At 37.9% G+C, this 19,027-nt stretch overlaps 1 protein-coding gene across 9 annotated transcripts in view; it reads left to right on the top strand.

Annotated features, from left to right (window-relative positions):
- The window catches only part of Mcf2 (MCF.2 cell line derived transforming sequence), a 104,619-nt gene extending 95,581 nt beyond the window's left edge, over positions 1-9,038 (top strand). The window contains exons 25-28 of one of the 9 annotated variants that reach the window (XM_040744661.1): positions 162-225; positions 1,643-1,773; positions 4,229-4,332; positions 8,520-9,038. In XM_040744661.1, coding sequence (XP_040600595.1) covers positions 162-225; positions 1,643-1,773; positions 4,229-4,332; positions 8,520-8,633 — 413 coding nt within the window. In that variant the 3' untranslated portion in view covers positions 8,634-9,038. Of the gene's footprint in view, positions 1-161; positions 226-1,642; positions 1,774-4,228; positions 4,333-6,840; positions 7,582-7,757; positions 8,495-8,519 lie in introns of those variants that run through there. The other 8 variants (XM_040744658.1, XM_040744659.1, XM_040744664.1 and 5 more) reach the window with 8 other exon arrangements.
- The last annotated feature ends 9,989 nt before the right edge of the window (positions 9,039-19,027 follow it).

The raw sequence follows: 19,027 nt of genomic DNA, 5'->3' as shown, positions 1-19,027 counted from the left end.
CAGTTCAATTTCCTGACAAGTGTGTGTGTGTGTGTGTGTGTCCATCTGTCTCTCTCCCTCCTTTCCCCTCTACCTTCTTTGTTGTATGTGAAAGCTGTTGTCCTTTAAAGAAAAGAAACATGAATTTTTTAATGACACATAAGCTTTGTTTTATTGTACAGCTAAGAAAAGGCAAGATCAGCTAAGAGAACGGGATCAACTCTCCCCTCAGCAGCAGAAAGCTCGGTAAGTGTTCATTTCTTTCAGAAATATAACTCTATATTTTAGATTTTTTTATTTCTATTCATGTGCATGAATATTTTGCCTACATGTACATATGTGTGCCACATATTTGCTTATTTCAAGGAAGTCAAACAAGGGTGTTGGATCCCCTGCAACTGGAGTTAAAAACGGTTCCTAGACACTGTGTTGGTAATGGGAACTGAACCTGGGTCCACTGCAAGGGCCACAATTGCTCCTAACCACTAGCAATCTCTTCAGCCCCCAGAAACAACAAACAGTTTAATTACAATATCTCAGACTACCAACCAGCCTTCTGTGATAGCAATGACTCGTTAGATAACATGAATACACCGTTTTCTGGGGTCTAACCCGTATGTTGGAGTTACATACTGACTAACAGTCCCTGTAAATTGCAAGGTTGTTTTTAAAACATTTAAGTGCTTTGCACTTGATCATGGGAAGAGTTGCATTCAGACTGAGGGTACCCACGATGGTTCTCATTCATGACTTTCTCTTTGGGGTGCTTTTGCTTACTTTCAGTCTGTCTGGAGAAACAGTATGAGAACAGCAGATGAAGGACTGGCTCGCAGTGTGCATTCCCCTGATGGAGAAGCCTTGTTGGTGGCTTAGATTTCTTTGTGCATAGTTAAGACACGGCTCTAGGAAATGAAGTGAGCCTGAAGTCCTTCAGGACGGTAGCAGTTAGACATGGTAACTCAGTGCTGCCATTCTAGAACTCTGATCTTGACGTTCTGTCTCCAACCATCTTAAAAGCTGCGTTCTGCATCTGAGTGTACCCTGAGAGATTTTGTGTCACTTTCAAAGCGCTGGCACAGAGTTCACAGTAGTTGCATGGTACAGGGAGCACTGAATGGCTTCCTAGACATACTGTGTTTTTTCTTTTGTCACACATATGTCCAAGAGGTCTCCAAAACCTGAGGTAGCATATGATTTTCATCAGGATCTTTAGGAGAACCAAGCTACTTTGAAGATCTTTTACTGGCAGGGTTCATGACATTCAAACACAGAAGTGAAGACTTTGTTGTATGCGGTAGTTGCTATAACACTGGCTGGTGCAAACTTAGCAGTGTGAGTCAGGTTAAAAGTTCACCTACATATTTATACATACCTTAACTGACATATTAAGATAAAAACAGATTTTCACGTACCTGTTTTGGGTCTCGAAGGGCACAGTATTATTTTTGCATAGAAAGGAGTGTGCTGGCTTGAATCCTAAGACTTAAGCTCTTGAAGCTGTTTTATATTATCACCTATTGTACAGACTTAATAAGGGCACATCAGCTGTTAGAATGGCTTTTCAGCTTATTGTTATCTCATAGTATTAAGTTACACCATTTTAGTTTCTCACTATTCTGAGACTATACCAAAGCTCACCTATTTTTATATGTGGCCTTTTCAGAAAGCAAGAGGAAGCTCTTGTTAATGCTGTGGAATTGGAAGCTGAGGCAGGAGCAGAGGTGGAACAAGCCAGTGGCATGTTGGAGGTCAGGGAGACAGTTGTGCCAGTTCAGGCAGAAGTAAATTCTGCAGGTATGTGTCTCAGTTATCTGAAGAAGAGATTCATAACTCTGTGAGTTTGAACTCCTATTATTAAATTGGAAAGAATCTAGCCATGTGTTAGTTTTGTATAAAAAGAAAGTTAACCTGCTTTAGAAGGATTTCATTTTTTGCACGTGAAAAACTCTGGTGGACATTAGAGAGCACTATTTGTAAATGCGTGGGCCTGGACCAGTAACATTAGCATCGCCTGGGAACTTGTTTTACAGAAGACAATTTTTTGGGGGGAGGTGGGTTTCTGCTTCAAACCATCTGAAGCAGAAGCTTTGGGTATGAGGCCCAGCTACCTGAATTTTGAGCAACTTTCTATATGATGCTGCTCCATGCTCAAGTTTGAGAACTCTTACAATAGAAGACACAGGAATGAACACACCACAAATAATGGCTTCAATGGATATAATGTTTATTTATCATTGGTTTTGTGACTTGAGCTGGAAAATTTGTTTTCTTTGGGGAATTGTGTGATTTGAAAGATTGTACACATGCATTTGATTTACCAAATGTTAACATGATCAGTACATCAGGAAATTTGAATAGTTGCATCTGAGGTCTAATTAAAATATATAGAGTTGCCATCTTTCCAATGCTAGGAAGGTAGATAATTCAGTAAGCAATTAAAATGGAATATGGTGAGTATCATAATAGGGAGGTATAAGGTGTTATATAGATAAGATTTCCTAAATAATGTTGGAAACAATGAATAGACTCCCTGAGAAATGCCAAGTATAGCTGGGCGTTAGTGGTGCATGCCTTTAATCCCAGCACTTGGGAAGCAGAAGCAGGTGGATCTCTGTGAGTTCGAGGTCAGCCTGGTCTACAGAGCAAGGACCAGGATAGGCTCCAAAGCTACACAGAGAAACCCTGTCTCGAAAAACAAAAAAAAAGAAATGCCAAATACTCAGGACTTAATATAGTAAATAGTCCTTAATCCTACTAGTCAAGGAGGAACAAGTAATGACTACTGTGTTCAGTTTTTAGTTATCCATTTAGAGGTTAGTTCCTTCAGATCATTATGTTGTGACTCCCAACCACAGCAGAAAAGAGAGAGTCTAGTGTCAACGCCTTCACTTGACAGGTATGGAAATCACATCAGAGAAGGTTGAAAATATTTCCAAGGTGACATGAGCAGTTTCCTGTAGTCAATATGGGAGTCTGTAAGTTTGTGACTTAGATTTTGTCCTAGTTTCTTTCCTGTTGCTGTGATGATGTACCTTGACAAAAACAATTGGGGGCAGTTGTTTGTTACAGTTTACAATTCCCAGTTACAGTCCACCATAGCAGAGAAGTCACAGTTGTAGAGTTTGAAGCAGCTAGTTACAACCTATCCACAGTCAGGAAGCAAAGAGAAATAAATGCATTCATGCTGCTTGCTTGTGTGAACAGTTTGCTTATAAAGCCCAGTGTTCCAAACCAAAAAATGATGCTGTCCACTTTCAGGCTAGGTGTTACCACACCAATTAAAGTAATTCCCCACAGACTTGCCCATTGGCCAACATGATCTAGCCAACCCCTCACTGAGACTGTCTTCCCATGTGAGTCTAGGTTGTGTCAAGTTGACAATTAAAACTAAACATCACAGATTACTTTATCAAAATCAGTTCAATTCTAAAAGAGAGAGTGTGAGTGAAAGACAGAGAGAGAGAGAGAGAGAAAGAGAGAGATCGCATACCTCCTATCTACTAGCTTATTGTTTTGGCACGGGGATATATAGTCTAACTATGTAGTACTGGTTGGCCTGGAACCTACTATGTAGACCAAGCTAGCCTTGGACTTAGAGATCTATCTGCCTCTGCCTTCTGCATCCTGGGATGAAAGGTGTGCAGGCTCTTGTAAGGCACGGGATATATAATGCATGATCTCTGCCTACTAGGAGAGATAATCCAAGACAAAATAATAGCAACACCAGGCAGTACTTAATTGAATGGAACAAATAAAATATTATAGAAAAATATGCAGAACTGTTTTTTGTTGGGGGAGGTAAGACAGATAATATATTCTGAAAATGTTTGATATTACGTTTTTGGATTTTTCAAGACAGGGTTTCTCTGTGTGTATAGCTCTGGCTGTTCTGGAACTTGCTTCGTAAACCAGGCTGGCCTCGTACTCACTGAGACCTGCTTCTACTTCCCGACTGCTGGGAATAAAGGCATGTGTCACCACCAACTGATTCCCATTACTTTTACTTATGTCGACCAAGCTAAACCTCCAACAATTCTGAAATGTCAAAGAAGTACATTGTAATCCAAGTCCTTTCTGAAATGTCAAGTGCAAAAGTGGTGCAACCTAAGTGCAATTGTATAATGCAGAGCAAGGCCGTAATGTTGGTGCATTGAAGGTCTCAGCTTCGACTGCAATACCGAGTTCACTTCTCCTGTGGTAGAGAACCGTAACCTTTAAGTAACTGCTACACTTGTTGTTTTTCTTCTAGCTTGGATTCAGATGCCACCATCTGCAGAAGGCCCTGGAGCATCCACAGCACGTTCAAACAACTATTTCTACCCTACTTACAATAGAGAAGATAGGCCACAAATGGTTAGTATGACACACTACATCAAAATTCCTCAGGTAGTTTTACTTTTGCAACAAATAGGGCACATAAAGAATGACTTTTTGTCAGGATCCTTGAGGACTATTGAGTATATTCCACATTCTATATCCAAATGAAATGATTTGAAGTGAGTCTTCTAAGGAGTCACTAATCACTTCTCTTTATGTAGAAAACATCTCAATTATACATGGAACACTACCGAAGTTAGTTAATCAGCTTTCAAATGTTTACAAATACATAGTATGATTGTTATTTTTAATTTTTTTTCCAGTCTGGATCTCTTTATGGTAGAGTAGGGAGGTCTCCTGCCGTAGGCTATCAAGTGCTAAGATTATAAATGTTTGATTTCACGACCATCTCAATTTTAGATTTTTTAAAGTAAGGTGCTTATTTCATTACACTTCTGTGTATATGAAATTTTTCTTTAAGTGTAATATTTGAAATTATGCATTCACACGAAGTTAACAAAAATACTTCTGAAATGTCTTGTGTTCCCTTCACCTAGTTATCCCAGTGGTAATGTCTTCTACAATGAGAGGACAATACCAAATATTAAGAATTGACATCAGTGCTCGTCATAGGCTTTCCTCAGACGTCACCAGTTTTCCATGTACTTTTGTATGTGTGTATATGTACTTCTGTGTAGTTTTATTCAGAGCTGTGTTTTCTACCTAAGTGTGGTGGATAGACAAAGATGTAGCGAACTTTCAATATACTTTAGAAATTATACAACAGTTTCTCAAGTACTATTAGCAGTGTTAGTGTGAGAAAGGCTAAACTTTTTTAGCTATAATTTATAGAAGAAGAAATTAATTGCTAGCAAGAGATTTGTCATCATTGTCTATATTAGCAGTTCTCATAGTTTGAATGACAAAATGCTTTCTGTTACTAAAATTGAGAACTTTAATGTTTAGGTGGCTGGAGAGGTGGCTTAGTAGTTGAGAGTACTGCCTTTTTTTCTGGAGAACCTGGGTTTGGTGTCCAGCACTCACGTGGCAACTCACAACCATCTCTAACTCCAGTTCTAGGTGATATTGTGCTCTCTTCTGGCCTCCAAGAGCTACAGGCATATATAATATACATAAAACTTTTAAAGAAGAACTTATTCGTTATATAAGTTATACCTATTGAAAATATATTTTATATACATTAAAATGAGAAATAACAAAGATTTAAATTACGAAACCTATAATTTTGAGTAAACATAATTTTTATTATAAAATGACTTTCTTTTTTAAGGTTAAAAATAGTAAGAAAGAAAGTACTCTTTCAAATATCTTTCGCATCTGGCTTATTTAAAGTCATCCTGAGCTGGGCCTGGTGGCATGTACTTTTAATCCCAGCACCCAGGAGGGAGGAACTGGTAGGTCTCTGTGTTCAATGCCAGTCTGGTCTACACAGCAAGTTCCAAGACAGCAAGGACTACACAGAGAAACCGTATATCAACAAAACAAAGCAACAACAATAAAAGACATCCTGATTCTCATGTGGTTTTGAATCTAATTTGTTCTACTATCATATATCAGATAAACTGTACAAAACTCCTGCATACATTTGTGAATAAAAGTAAGAGAGGCAAATAATATCATTATGCAAGCCTGAACTTCCAGGCTCTCGGTAACAAACCCTAAATAGTCTATGTCCTATAATTTGTAATCTACTGGTTTATACCAATTATAATAATAAGGGACAATTTCTTAATTTATATTATTGGTAGATGAATTAGATTGGATGAGCTGGTCAGATGTGAACAGTCAGAGGAAACCATTTGGTATTTGAACACTGCCTGTAGATGGTCTAGAAGGCTTGTCAGAACCTGGCCTTCTAGCATTTTTCCAGGTCTGGAGTCAGAAAATAAAGGAAGTCTGCAAAACTGATCAATGCTTTAATCATATCATTTGGGAATTAGAGTTCCTCTATAAATACCTTCCCGAGTCATGCTATAGAGGAAAACATATAAAAGAACAATGTGGTACAGCCCACAACCCCTTACCTTAAATGTAAAAGATGTCATGAGAGGCTGTGTCTCAAATGGGGTAGATGATGTTCTTAAGGATGACACCTGATGTCCTCTGGCCTCTGCATGCGTGTGCACCCACATACATGTTCATCCATATCCACACACTTGCAACCCACACACATGGACATAGACACGATATGAACACACATATACGTGCATTGAAATAGAAGCTGAATGAAGCTGTTCATTTGGCTTCACTTCACAATTAGAGAAATTGAGAAGCAAGCCAGTTGTGGTATAGTGTGTCTGTAATCCCATCACTGGGAAGGCTTGAAGCAAGAGGGTTGGGAGTTTGAAGCCTGCCTGGGCTACATAGTTAGTTCCAGGCCAGCCTGAGCTAAATAGAAAGACCCTGATTCAGACAGACAGACAGACAGACAGACAGACAGACACACACACACACACACACACACACACACACACACACCAAAACAAAACCCCTGAGAAATAATGGGTCCCACTTCTATTACAGAGAGCCACGTCGGAGGTGACTTTCCTGTTGTAAAGCAGCGACTGTGTCAACTGGCAAGTTCATCTTGCCTGCCTGCTTCCCAGCCCATGTGAAAAACACTACTCAAAAGACTTTCAGCCTAAATGATGGGGATTTTTTTCAGGTTAATACATTTGAACATGCAAAGAACCAACAGCATATACTTTCTTTTCCTCCATTAAAAGCATTTTACTCTTTATTCCTAAAATTGTGTAGTAAGTGTGTAAGACATTGTGCCAGATAAAATCTCATCTCAGAATACTTTTGAATTGAAAATTGTTTCTTCTCTGTCTACTTTGTAACCAAATGCAATCAGCGTGCCTTGAATTATTTAGCTTGTTATTACTTAAGTTAAACCTAGGGCTGTAGAATAGTTAAGGCCAAGCGAAGCACAACATTATGATTTAATAGGCTTTTTAGACCTAGCACTCCTTTTATCCCTCACCGATGATGCGGAGTTCAGAAGTCCTGGAGGTTGGGGGGCGGTAGTAAATTCTCTTCAGGGCTATTGCCTTTTCTATGTGCCAAGATGAACTTTTCCTGATAGTAGTTTACAAAGAATTGCATTTAAAATGTGATATTTTTCATGCTTGCTCCTTTTTCTGAATTTATGCTTATAATTCATGTAGCAAATTAGTTGAGCTCTATTATCTCCTGTACATTTCATGCCATAATTCTTCTTTTCCAAATAAAAATGAAACCTTCAGGTTCCACAAAAAAACATACTCCGGTTTTTGTTTGTTTGTTTGTTTCTCCCATAACAAATTGAACCCTCTTATTTCTCTTATTTGTCCCTTCAGAGAAGAGTGTCTGAAGCTGTCATATTTGTCACTAAAGCAGGGAGTGAATTCTTTCTGTGACAGCTTGTAACACGTGGTTTTTTTATTACAAATTCATAGTCTGAATGAAATAAGGCCCTAGCAGACTGAAGGAAGAGGGCCTCTGAAGACCTCTGAGGGGAAGCTTCTCATGAGGATTCTTAGGACCAGTGGTAGGTGTGTTGGCAATGGCTGTGGTGACTTCAGGCTGGGACACACGGGTAGGAGTCCAAGTGTCTGCCATGTGCCTTTGGTGCACGATTTCCAGAAGCGGAGATCACAGGGATGTCTTTCATTTTCATTGCTGCAGCCGTGGTTACACTGTGAGAGACTCCCAGGCTATGCAGACATGTTATTTGCTCGGGGCTCAGGTGATTTAGTTGGTCTTTGGGCTTTTGTAAAGTGACAGACCACATTCCATTTGGTTGTTTAGTCATTTATTAATCACATATCTAATGCACGCTCAATCTCAGGGTCTTTGCTTTGACACTTTACAAGAGAGCCATAATTCTCTTTATCAGTTTAAATATTGACATTTGAACTTTATCATTCAGTTCTACATTTGACCTTATATAGCAGCAAGGACAGCCATGCTTTTGCCCACATGCTGTTTAATTGCGAGAGCACCAAAAGCAGGAAGACATTGCTTGAAAGAAGACTCAGCGAAGCCCCCATAATTATTTCAAAAATATTAAATGAAACAATTGTGTTGTAATAATGTCACTAACTTGAACTAAAGCCACACTGATTGTATACTCTAACCCTGAAGGTGAGTGAGCACATATATGAAGCTTGGAGCTGGAGATATGGTCCAGTAATTAATAGTATTTATTGTTCTTGCAGAGAACCCAGGTTTACTCTCAGGATCAACATGGTGGCTCACCATCATCCATAACTTCAGTTTCAGGGCATTCAATGCCCTCTTCTGACCTCTCTGGACACCAGGAATACATGTGATGTATGCACATATGTATATACAGGCAAAACACTCATGCATATCAAATAAAATGAATAAATCTGAAAAATAATAATGAGTCTTTACTGTAATAACCTGTTTTTCCCCAAAGTCCTCTGTAGGTTATTTGAAGGACTGAAACATGCGCTGTACAAACCTTTGAACACATGTAAGAGCTCTATGAAAACTGCAGTGTAATCCATGTGCTCTTGATCCTAATCCATTTAATATTTTGGTTGGTGAAAAATCTAAAGAGAAGAAAAGAAGGTCTCATTTGAGCAGACAGTTTACAGATTTTAATTGGGTAACCATAGGTTTCAGGATGCTCATATTTACAGATATAATTATGATTAAGCTGCCCAATATTTGAAGGACAAAATTCTCCAATATTTGCCTAGTATTTTACTGGTGTGTGAAAAATATTTCTCTAATTAGAAATAAAGCTGCAAATAAATTATGCTTGTTAACATTTAATGTTTCCTTCAATAGATTTTATTTGTGAATCAAATTTTTAAAAGTATTAACCTTACAAGGTTGCTAGGTTTAAGAGATTTCACACAGTGTGGTCCCTAGTCAACAAGTCCTTCCAAATGTAATACTGGGACTATGCTTTTACGATATTAGTCCTGCTGTCCAAAAATGCTTTACCAATGTATGTCTTTATTTCATTCTAGGAGCATGTTATTTCTGTGTGGTTGGTTTACACACACACACACACACACACACACACACACAGGAAGCACTGAGAAGTACCTTAGTGTTTCTATTAACCCTGCCCTTAGAAAGGAAAGAAAATTTTCTTTATATATCAGTATTCTCATAGATTTTAACCTTAGTGACATTTACTTTTCTGTAAAAACACAACACACAGATAACAAGACTGATATGCATATAATTCATACAAAATGCTGGCTTGTGTCTTGTAAGAATTCCATGTAATGGTACACTATTTTTCCATGAATCTAACAGACTAGGAGTAATTTACTTGGTTCTAAGGTTCATTTGTAAAGCAGAACTAAGACTGAGAATGATGGTGTTCAGTCAAAATGCTGGGTCACATAGGAAAGGCAAACTACTCCAACATGTTTTACTTTTGAATGGCTTGCTGCATTAATAGTTGGAGTATTTAGATAATTATTGAATTATTTAGATGACTTAATCAAAACAATTTGCTATATCAACAGTTAGAACTGATGATTAGGTATTTAAAATCTACTCTCAACAATTGTGCTAAGCAATTATTTTTAAAGACTACAAAGGACATTCACTAAGACAGAACATATGCTGTTTTATGAAACAAGTTTTAATTCATTAAAGAGACAGGAATCAGTTAGTATGTCTTAGGGGTTCTGTTGCTGTGATAAGATACCATGACCGCGGGGGCGTTGGTGGCGCACGCCTTTAATCCCAGCACTCGGGAGGCAGAGGCAGGCCGATCTCTGTGAGTTCGAGGCCAGCCTGGTCTACAGAGCGAGTTCCAGGAGAGCCTCCAAAACAATACAGAGAAACCCTGTCTCGAAAAAACCGAAAAAAAAAAAAGATACCATGACCAAAAGCAACTCATGGAGGAAAGGGTTTATTTCATCTTATAAGTTGTAGTTCATCATCCAGGGAAGTCAGGGCAGGAACTGATGCAGGGGCCATGAGTGCTACTTGCTGGCTTACTCCTCATGGTTTGCTCATCTTCCTGTCTTATATCACTAAAGACCACCAGCTCAGGGAGGGTACTACCCACAGGGAGCTGGGCCCTCCCATATTCAGTCACTAATTAAAAATGCCCTACAGGGTTGCCCACAGGCCAGACTAATGGGAGTATTTTCTCAATTGAGGTTCCCTATAAAAACATGAATCTAGGTTTTGTCAGTCAAGTTGATATAAAAACTAGCCAACAGATAGTCTCAAGGTATTATATTAGTAACCAATACCTCCAAGTATTTCAATTTTAGACAGTATACATGTAAACAACATACAGGATCGAGATGAAAACACAGACAAAATTGGGTTGATTTCAAGTTGTATGAACAAGAAAATGTGACATCAAAATTCATGGATGTTGTTAAAGAAAGAGGGAATTGTACAGCTTTAAATGCTGCCATTACATACTTAAAATCAGTGTGACTCACCATGTTAACATAATGGAGAAGAAAATTACGTGTAATCAGTTCAGTAGAGAAAAGCAATTGATGAAATAGTCATTCACAATAAAACACTGGAAAGAAAAGGACCTTTTTCAGTCTGGTAAATTTCACTAATGAAACACCACCAGCTAACATACCTAATGGGGAAACACTGGACGCTTTCCCTCCAAGACTAGAAACAAGTCACAGATAGCCCCTCTGACAATTTCCACTAAGCATTATACTAGAATTCCTAGCCAGTGCTGTAACTTCAGGAAGAGATATAGGGCAACCACACTGTGATTAGTGCATTATATATGTGCACTAGAACTATGGAGCGAATTTTACAAGGCTCTAGTGCACAAAATTATTACCCAATAATAAATTGTAATTCTATCTCTAGCTACAAAAAAATTGAAAAAAAAACCCAAAGTTAAAAATAGCGATATTTCTAACAACCTAAAGTGTTAAATAGGAATGCATACAATGAAATGTGCAAAGGTTCTACACTGAAACCTACACAACTTTGCTTGCATACACACTTAAGATGACTTAAAAAGTGATATACTATGTAGATAGGAATTCTCAATGTCAAGAAATCTATAATTTACCATACAAATATGAACTTGAACAAATTTACATGTCATTTCAATGCAGTGTAAAAATTCAAATCCCATTAGTCATTTTTGGAAAAAAGGGACAAAATTTAAAACAGAATTTTGAAAAATCTGGAGGATTTGACTCATATACATGGTACAAACTACAGTAGTCACCAAACTATGGCATAAATATAGAGATATATGTCTGCACATATAGAGATTTCAGAAACACATTCAAACACACACACCCCACACACAGAACCCATAAAATACAAAATCAGAAACAATAGTATATAAGCATAAAGGTTTATAAGGTAAACAAACAAACAAAACCCCAAATTGCACTGAGTTCATTTTCTGTTGGTCACCTTCTGTTGGACCTACAATTAAGAGTATTTTGTTTTCCCAGGAAGACTCCATTGGAGAAAACAAATTTTTCCTTTGCAAGCAGTTGTCAGTTGGAGATAGCATCTTGGTTAGGGGTGGAACCCAATGTGCACTTCCTACTTTCAGTACTAGGACTCCATCTGGCTTGAACTTGTGCAGATCCTGTGCATGCAGGTCTGTGAGTACACATGTGTCAGTCCCGTTGTGCCTGGAAGGCACTAACATACACTTTCTTAGCATTTTACCAAATCCCCTCAATTTCTATTAACAACACTCTCCACGTTGTACAATAGCCTGCCCTATTGAGCTTATTCCAACATCTCTTCACTCAAACCATCCAGATATTGGTGATCAGGCACAGAAACACAATGTCCTACTATATCACTCATACATGAAATATGCAAAAATGTTTTTAGTCATGGTGGCATGTTAATGGAAAGGAGAAAAGAAGGCTGTTTTGACAAACAGTCTTGAGCAATTAGGTATTCACATTGAAAATAAAATGAACCTCTATCTTTATACCTGATTTCATATGGGTTTAATTTGAATTGAACAACAGATCTAAACATAAAAGGCAGAAAGATGAAGCTTCTAAAAGCAAACCCAGGACACTGTGTTCTTGGCATTATGTAGTTAAAATTTCTTATAAGACAGGAAATACAATGAAAGAATATCAGAGCAAACAAAATATTACACAAGTAGAATTGAGTACTATAGAATACACTTCAATTTTAAACATTACAATAGGTAAATCTAAGGCAGTGTTATTCTAAACACTATCAAAAATTAATTGGTTCTAATGACCCACATTTCCCGCAATAGCTTCCATAGTAACATAACTGAAGACTTAAATTTGAAAATGCAAGACAAGCATGACAATGCACTGCTGTAATCCTAACACTCAGGATGAGGCAGGGGGCTAGTCTGTGCTACATAATGGCACACTATCTCAAAAGAAAGAAAAAGAAGCAGCAAGATATTTGATCAACATGTTTGAGCTACTATTATCTGTTTGAATAGTTAATGAAAAAAAGAATCCCTTAAAGAGCTGCTTAATACATCTTTTAAAATATATAAATCAGGTTTTATTGGGGGGGGAAGGAGTTGAGGTGCCAGAAATGTAAGTACAGTATTGTGAATGAAATTCTCCAAAAAAAGTTTTTTTTAAAAATCAGAGTTTTAGAATTTAGAAAACCAGTGCAGTCAAGAAACAGCAATGTATCAGCCGGGCGGTGGTGGCGCACGACATTAATCCCAGCACTCGGGAGGCAGAGGCAGGCGGATCTCTGTGAGTTCGAGGCCGGGCTGGACCAATAGCCTCTGAAACAATACAGAGAAACCCTGTCTCGTAAAAACCAAAAAAAAAAAAAAGAAAAGAAAAGAAAAAAAAGAAACAGCAATGTACTGTACTTGCTAGAAAATACAATTTTTCCATGTTCATGCTATCAAAATTCAAAAGTAAGATTTTCAAGTTTATCTGTTTGACTTCTATTTACTGTGACATTTTCATTCAGCATTAAGAAGACTTAGTATAGTTTTTTAAAATAACTTATAGCCATCATTTTAAATATAGATGTCCCCTTATTTAATTCAGGACAAAATTAATTACTTTAATTTTTAGTCAACGAATGAAGGACATATAAAATTACATAGTTGATTAGTTTTAATTGGAAATGACTCCGTTACTGTAACCCCAGTGGACTTGGGACTTATTAAAACACTTTGACAACTGGATGACAAAACAACTTCAATCTGCTCTGAGCCTGGAGAGTTAACTATGTGCTCTCACATAGAAGTTTTTGAGGGAAGTAATGCTACTTTCGAGCTCCTTTTCTTTTGTTCTTTTTCCAAGAACAAGGATGCTCTTTTTCCTCACATCAAGTTTTGTATTATTGTTCGTGACAGAGTCATGGTCCAATTGTTTTACATGTCATCAATTATCTAAACATTTATTTAACCTGGTGCTGCATGATTAGATAAAGTGATAATGTCTCATTGGTCTGCATTTCTCAGAAATGTTTAGTCTCACACACAAATAAAGTACCCATTACTTGAGGCTAGAGAGAGAGCTCAGTGGTTAAGAGCAGTAGTTGCTTTTGCAGGGGATCCAGGTTTGGTTCCCAGCATCCATAGGGGAGCTCACAACCATTGTGACTCCGGTCCCATGAGACTGAATCTCTCTTGTAGCCTCCATGAGCACCAGGCACACACATAGAGCACATACATATATCTAGGTAAAACACTCATACGCATAAAATAAAAATAAATATTTTTTAAAATATTGAAACAATATGTCCCTATGCACAAAATATCATACAGTGGTATTAAAGCAGAGATTTTAACAATTTAAGACAATACCAAGTCTGTAACTTTAAATGTAGTTACGGTTTTGAAAGTTGTAATCACTGTATAAAATGCTATATTTGCGTTTGTTTACAAATGTAACTGCAGTATATCAACTTTATTAGGCTATGAATGTGTATTACTATAAAACATAGCAGCAATTTTCCTTGAAGTCTTCAAAATTTAATCACATTGTAAATGTACTTACAATGCAAATGTAGTTGCATTAATTCTATATTAAAATATCTAACCTTAATTCTTTAGTATATTTTTCAGGTTAGTATAATATCATTTATAGTTGAAAAAAATCCTTTTTTTCTCCCTGAAGGGAACTGTCCTGTCTATTTTATGTCAACAGGAAAGAAACTACAGTCATTTGGCAAGAGGGCCTCTCAACTGAGAAAATGCCTCAGTAAGCTTGGCCTGTAGGCAAGTGTGTGGTGCATTTTCTTAATTAGTGACTGGTGTGGGAGGCACAGCCCATTGTGGGTGGGGCTACTTCCGAACAGGTGGTCCTCAGTGCTATCAGAGAGTATTCGAAGCAAGCCTGAAGGGAACAAATCAGTAAGCAGCAGTCTTCCATGGCCTCTGCATCAGTTCCTGCCTACAGGTTTCTTCCCCGACTTCCTTCAGTGGTGGAATGTTACCTGGAAGTGCTAAGATACAAGAAACTCCTTCCTCTCTAAGCTGCAGTAGAAACCCTAACTAAAACACAACTGTAAGTATTTTCACTTAAATGTTTATCTTCCATTTTGTTTTTTGAGACAGGATTTCTCTGTTCCCTGGCTGTCCTGGAACTCACTGTGTAGATCAGGCTGGCCTCGAACTCACAGAGATCCACCTGCCTCTGCATCACAAGTGTTGGGATTAAAGGTGTGCACTACCACTGCCTAGCTTTATCTTAAGTTTTGCTTCATGATTGCACCTGTGTGACAAGAGATGGTGGGGATTGGTCTGATGAGAACCATATTTTACAAAGTGTTGGTAAAGTAGTGTTTTGCTCAAAAGTTGTTTGGCTTTGCAATTAGAGCAGTTTCAGGTCTTAGCTAGCCAATCACGAAGAAGTTCACCTCTGTAATGGTCCTGAAATGCACCTAGCTGTGTACATTTGTTTGAATTATCACTTGCTTTTGTAAAGTCTCTTATTGGGGAGTGCTAGACCTAACAATCTCTTTATATTCCACTTAAGAGCTCGAGTTTGCATCTTAAGGTAAGGGAGGGAGGGGACATCAACTTATAACATTGGCTTGATTCAATTTTCCATTTTTGGAACATTGAGTTTGTTTTGCAAAACTTAGTGTGCATCCATCACATGGTAAGTACCTTTTTGTGCCTTTCTTTTGAGCTGTTGAGGAAGTACCATCAGTGAATTGGTTCATCAATGTTTAATTCATCTTCAGATAATGACCTGAGAAATAAAATGTGTATTCAAGTTTTTATTTCTGTGTTGGTTGAGGAGTAAATATTATTGTTGAGATTTCTAAAAACAATGCGTTGTTCTCACAGTACAGAATATATGGATGTTAGAAAAGTCACTATCTGGGCAATAATATTCTGTTAAGAAGAGAAGACATTCAGAGTGCATTTTGGGAAAGGCGAGCGAGAAGAAATACTCCAGTTGAAGCAAAATTAAGTCTGTGATTTGGTAGGGTTTAGGCAGAAATCCATCCAGTATCAATTGCAGACCTCTGAGCAAAGTGCATATTACTATTGAGTACAAAAATACAGGGACCTCCTTTCTGCAGGGCAGCAGACTCACAATCAAGTGAGCAATCGCACAGCGAATAAGTCCTTTTTATTATATGCCAACGACGTCTCCCTTCTGCACAATGTTTTAAGATAGTCACATTGGAAAGAGTTTTGCTGGTCAAAACATGTACAAAACAAACAGTGTCAAGGACAAAATTTAACTTATTTATATTGCCCCAAAATAAAGTAATGGAACGGACAGACAACCAGATGTTTTATTTTTCTTTAAAAGTGGGAATACATTTTAGCTCTCAGAATGTAGCTCGGTAGTACAAGATGCACTTAGCATGTACAAGGACTAGGTGTAATCTGTAGCACCAATAGGGAAAAATAAAAAGGAAACAATTTACTCCCTTCTAGTCTAATTCAAAATTCCTTTTGCTTATTAAATTTCACGAACTATTCAAAGTTCTTGTTTCCTTGGTATTTTGTGAGGGCTTACCGGCTGCTATTTGATCATTTGATTTTTCACATGTATAAATAAGCAATATTTTTAGCTTGTTTCCACTGAATAGGACTAATGAGGCATATTGAGAACAGTCACTGGTTGGACTTTGTAAAGATAAGCTCCTTACGCTAAATGAAACACTCCTGAAGCTCAGAACAAAACAAAATATAAAGCATTGCACTGATAAACTATCTAAATGTTTGAGAGAGAAACTCACTAATCTGATCACTCTCCAAATGCCAATGCAGCGAGTCTGCAGAGCAGATGGAAGCATCAGAGCGGGGCAGAATCATCGCAGGGACGGGGACCATTTCCAGCATGAGAAGAGCAGGGTGGGCTGAGTTCCTTGGCTAATGCTTGAGGCACACTCTGAACACACCTTTTCCGATGGCAAGTTATGAGCCAGCACTTGATAAATAGGCAAGTGACTTAGTAGGCTGTGTGTGTACAAACATAATAAATGTGACAAAAGGAAAAAGTCCTAATGCCATTTTAGAATTTAATAGTAGAGGCTAAAACAATTTCCTTCTTGAACATAGAAAAGCTATGAGTAAATCTGTACATTTATAGCTGCAGTGGTTTCAAGATAGCAGGACCTGATACAAAATCAGCATTCTATCTATGAGGTTTTCTAGCTTAAAAGTCTGTGTATATTGTTTTAAATACCAAGTGTTGGGAAGGACACAAAGAAAGATCTGTGTCACACCCTGCTAGTGGGAGCATAAGTTGGTATGAGTCTCTAATGAGTTGTTTGCTAATATCAAGTGTAGTTAAAGTGTGTGAACTAAGGCTTAGTGATTTCTCTTGTGGACATGCACCCACACAGCTGCCGAGACACTTTTACTAGCATTGCTTGGAAGAAGGAAAAAAATCGAAATAAACAACAAGCAGGGAATCAGATAACTACATTGTGGAAGGTGATACAATAAAATCTGCATAGAAATAAAAACAGTTGACCTAGAGTCACACATATTGTCACCAATAACTATAATCTCATATGAAAAATATAGGATAGAAACAACATAATAGCATTTTTATGAAATACAAACTATGCAAATGATATTTTAATGCATAACTTAGAGTAAATGGATATGACTCAGAATAACGAAAGGCAAACCAAATATGGTAGGGGCAAAAGAGAGAGAGAGAGAGAGAGAGAGAGAGAGAGAGAGAGAGAGAGAGAGAGAGAGAGAGAGAGAGAGAGAGACTAACACCTGAGTGTTTATGTTATTCTCTATACATATTTATGTCAGTAATATTTTCATATAAAAATATTCTGCTGTCTCTTAGTACTAGGAAAGTGGAATAAAATGTCTTCTCCCATGATGATTGAAATTGCATCAATCTTACCTCCCACATGTCCCTGTGGGTTTTAGTTTTTGTTGTTATCTTACATCAGGCAGGAACTCTTTCTCACAGTTTTTAATAAATAGCTATGAATTACTATGAACAAATACATTTGCACAGTGGAAAGTTACCATAAAATAAATCTTCATGGACTTATAATGAGTGAATGTCTTTTGTGGAAGAAATACTTTCACTTAAGAGTGTGTGAACAGTTGTCATCTGAGAACCTCCTAAAAGCCATGATAATTCAATATCTTTACCTCATGAACATTCTGCTTTTTAAAAAATTTTGAGACACGATGTCACTGAGAAGCCTTGGCTGTCCTGGAACTCACTCTGTAGACCAGGCTGGCCTCAAACTCCAGATATCTGCCTGCCTCTGCCTCCTAAGTGCTGGGATTAAAGGAATGTTCTACAATGCGTGGTTCATTCTACTTCTTTAAAAATATTTGTATTTATGTGTATTAGCATGTCTGATTGAGAGCTTATACGTCATATGTGTGCAGTGCCTGCCAAGGCAAGAAAATGGTAAAAAAAATCTCGCAGATCTGGACTTACAGATGGTTGTGAACTGCCTTTTGGGTACTGGGAACCAAACCTGCTCTGCAAGAGCAGCAGATGCTCTTAACTCTTAACTGCTGGGCCATATCTCTGGCCTGCATTTTCCTTCTTATAGTTCTTAAAAACTATTATTTCCAACATGTATTTAGTGCTCACTCACAGCAATAACTGAGTGTCTGAAGACGGCAGCTTTTTGGTTTAGGGGTTAGTCCTGTCCACAATTAAGACAGCTATACGAGTCCAAACTAAGAATGCAATAATTCCGAGAAACTCAGTGTGCACTTGCTAGATAAATAAACCAATGCTAGACATGAAATGGAAGAGAAAACAGAGATTACTAACCACAGTCTTGTGCAAAATTCCCAAATTCTAAGTAGGAATGATATATTTATCTTGAACACCAAAGACGATAAATATGCCAGGGACTAGAGGAATGGTTAAGAACAGTGCTGCCGATGGGGCCCTAGTGCTGAGAGAGGGAAGTGGACACTGGTTCCCATCCTTAACCTAGAAGCTAGCTGCAATTGCCAACCAGTCACAAAGGAAAAATTAGTTCTCTCCAATGGAGTCTGATGGGGTACATAATCCACACTTAAGGGTGGATCTCATGCCTAGTGGTTTGATGGCCAACACAAAGTGAACTAAATGGTGCTTTTGTGGACATTTTGCTTTATATTGCTTTGTTTGTTTTTTTAAATACTTTTTATTTTAGAAACAATCTTATTTTACATAATAATCCTCTCAATCCTTCACCCTCCTCTCCTCCCATGCTTTCCACCAATCCCCCCAACACAGACCCACTCACTCCCCAAGGATAGTGAGGCACTCCAAAGTCCCTCACATCA

The sequence above is a fragment of the Mesocricetus auratus genome, unplaced genomic scaffold (assembly GCF_017639785.1).
Source record: "Mesocricetus auratus isolate SY011 unplaced genomic scaffold, BCM_Maur_2.0 Super-Scaffold_100003, whole genome shotgun sequence".
NCBI lineage: Eukaryota > Metazoa > Chordata > Mammalia > Rodentia > Cricetidae > Mesocricetus > Mesocricetus auratus.
The sequence above is the reverse complement of the archived record's forward strand: the minus strand, read 5'-3'. Positions and strand labels throughout refer to the sequence as shown.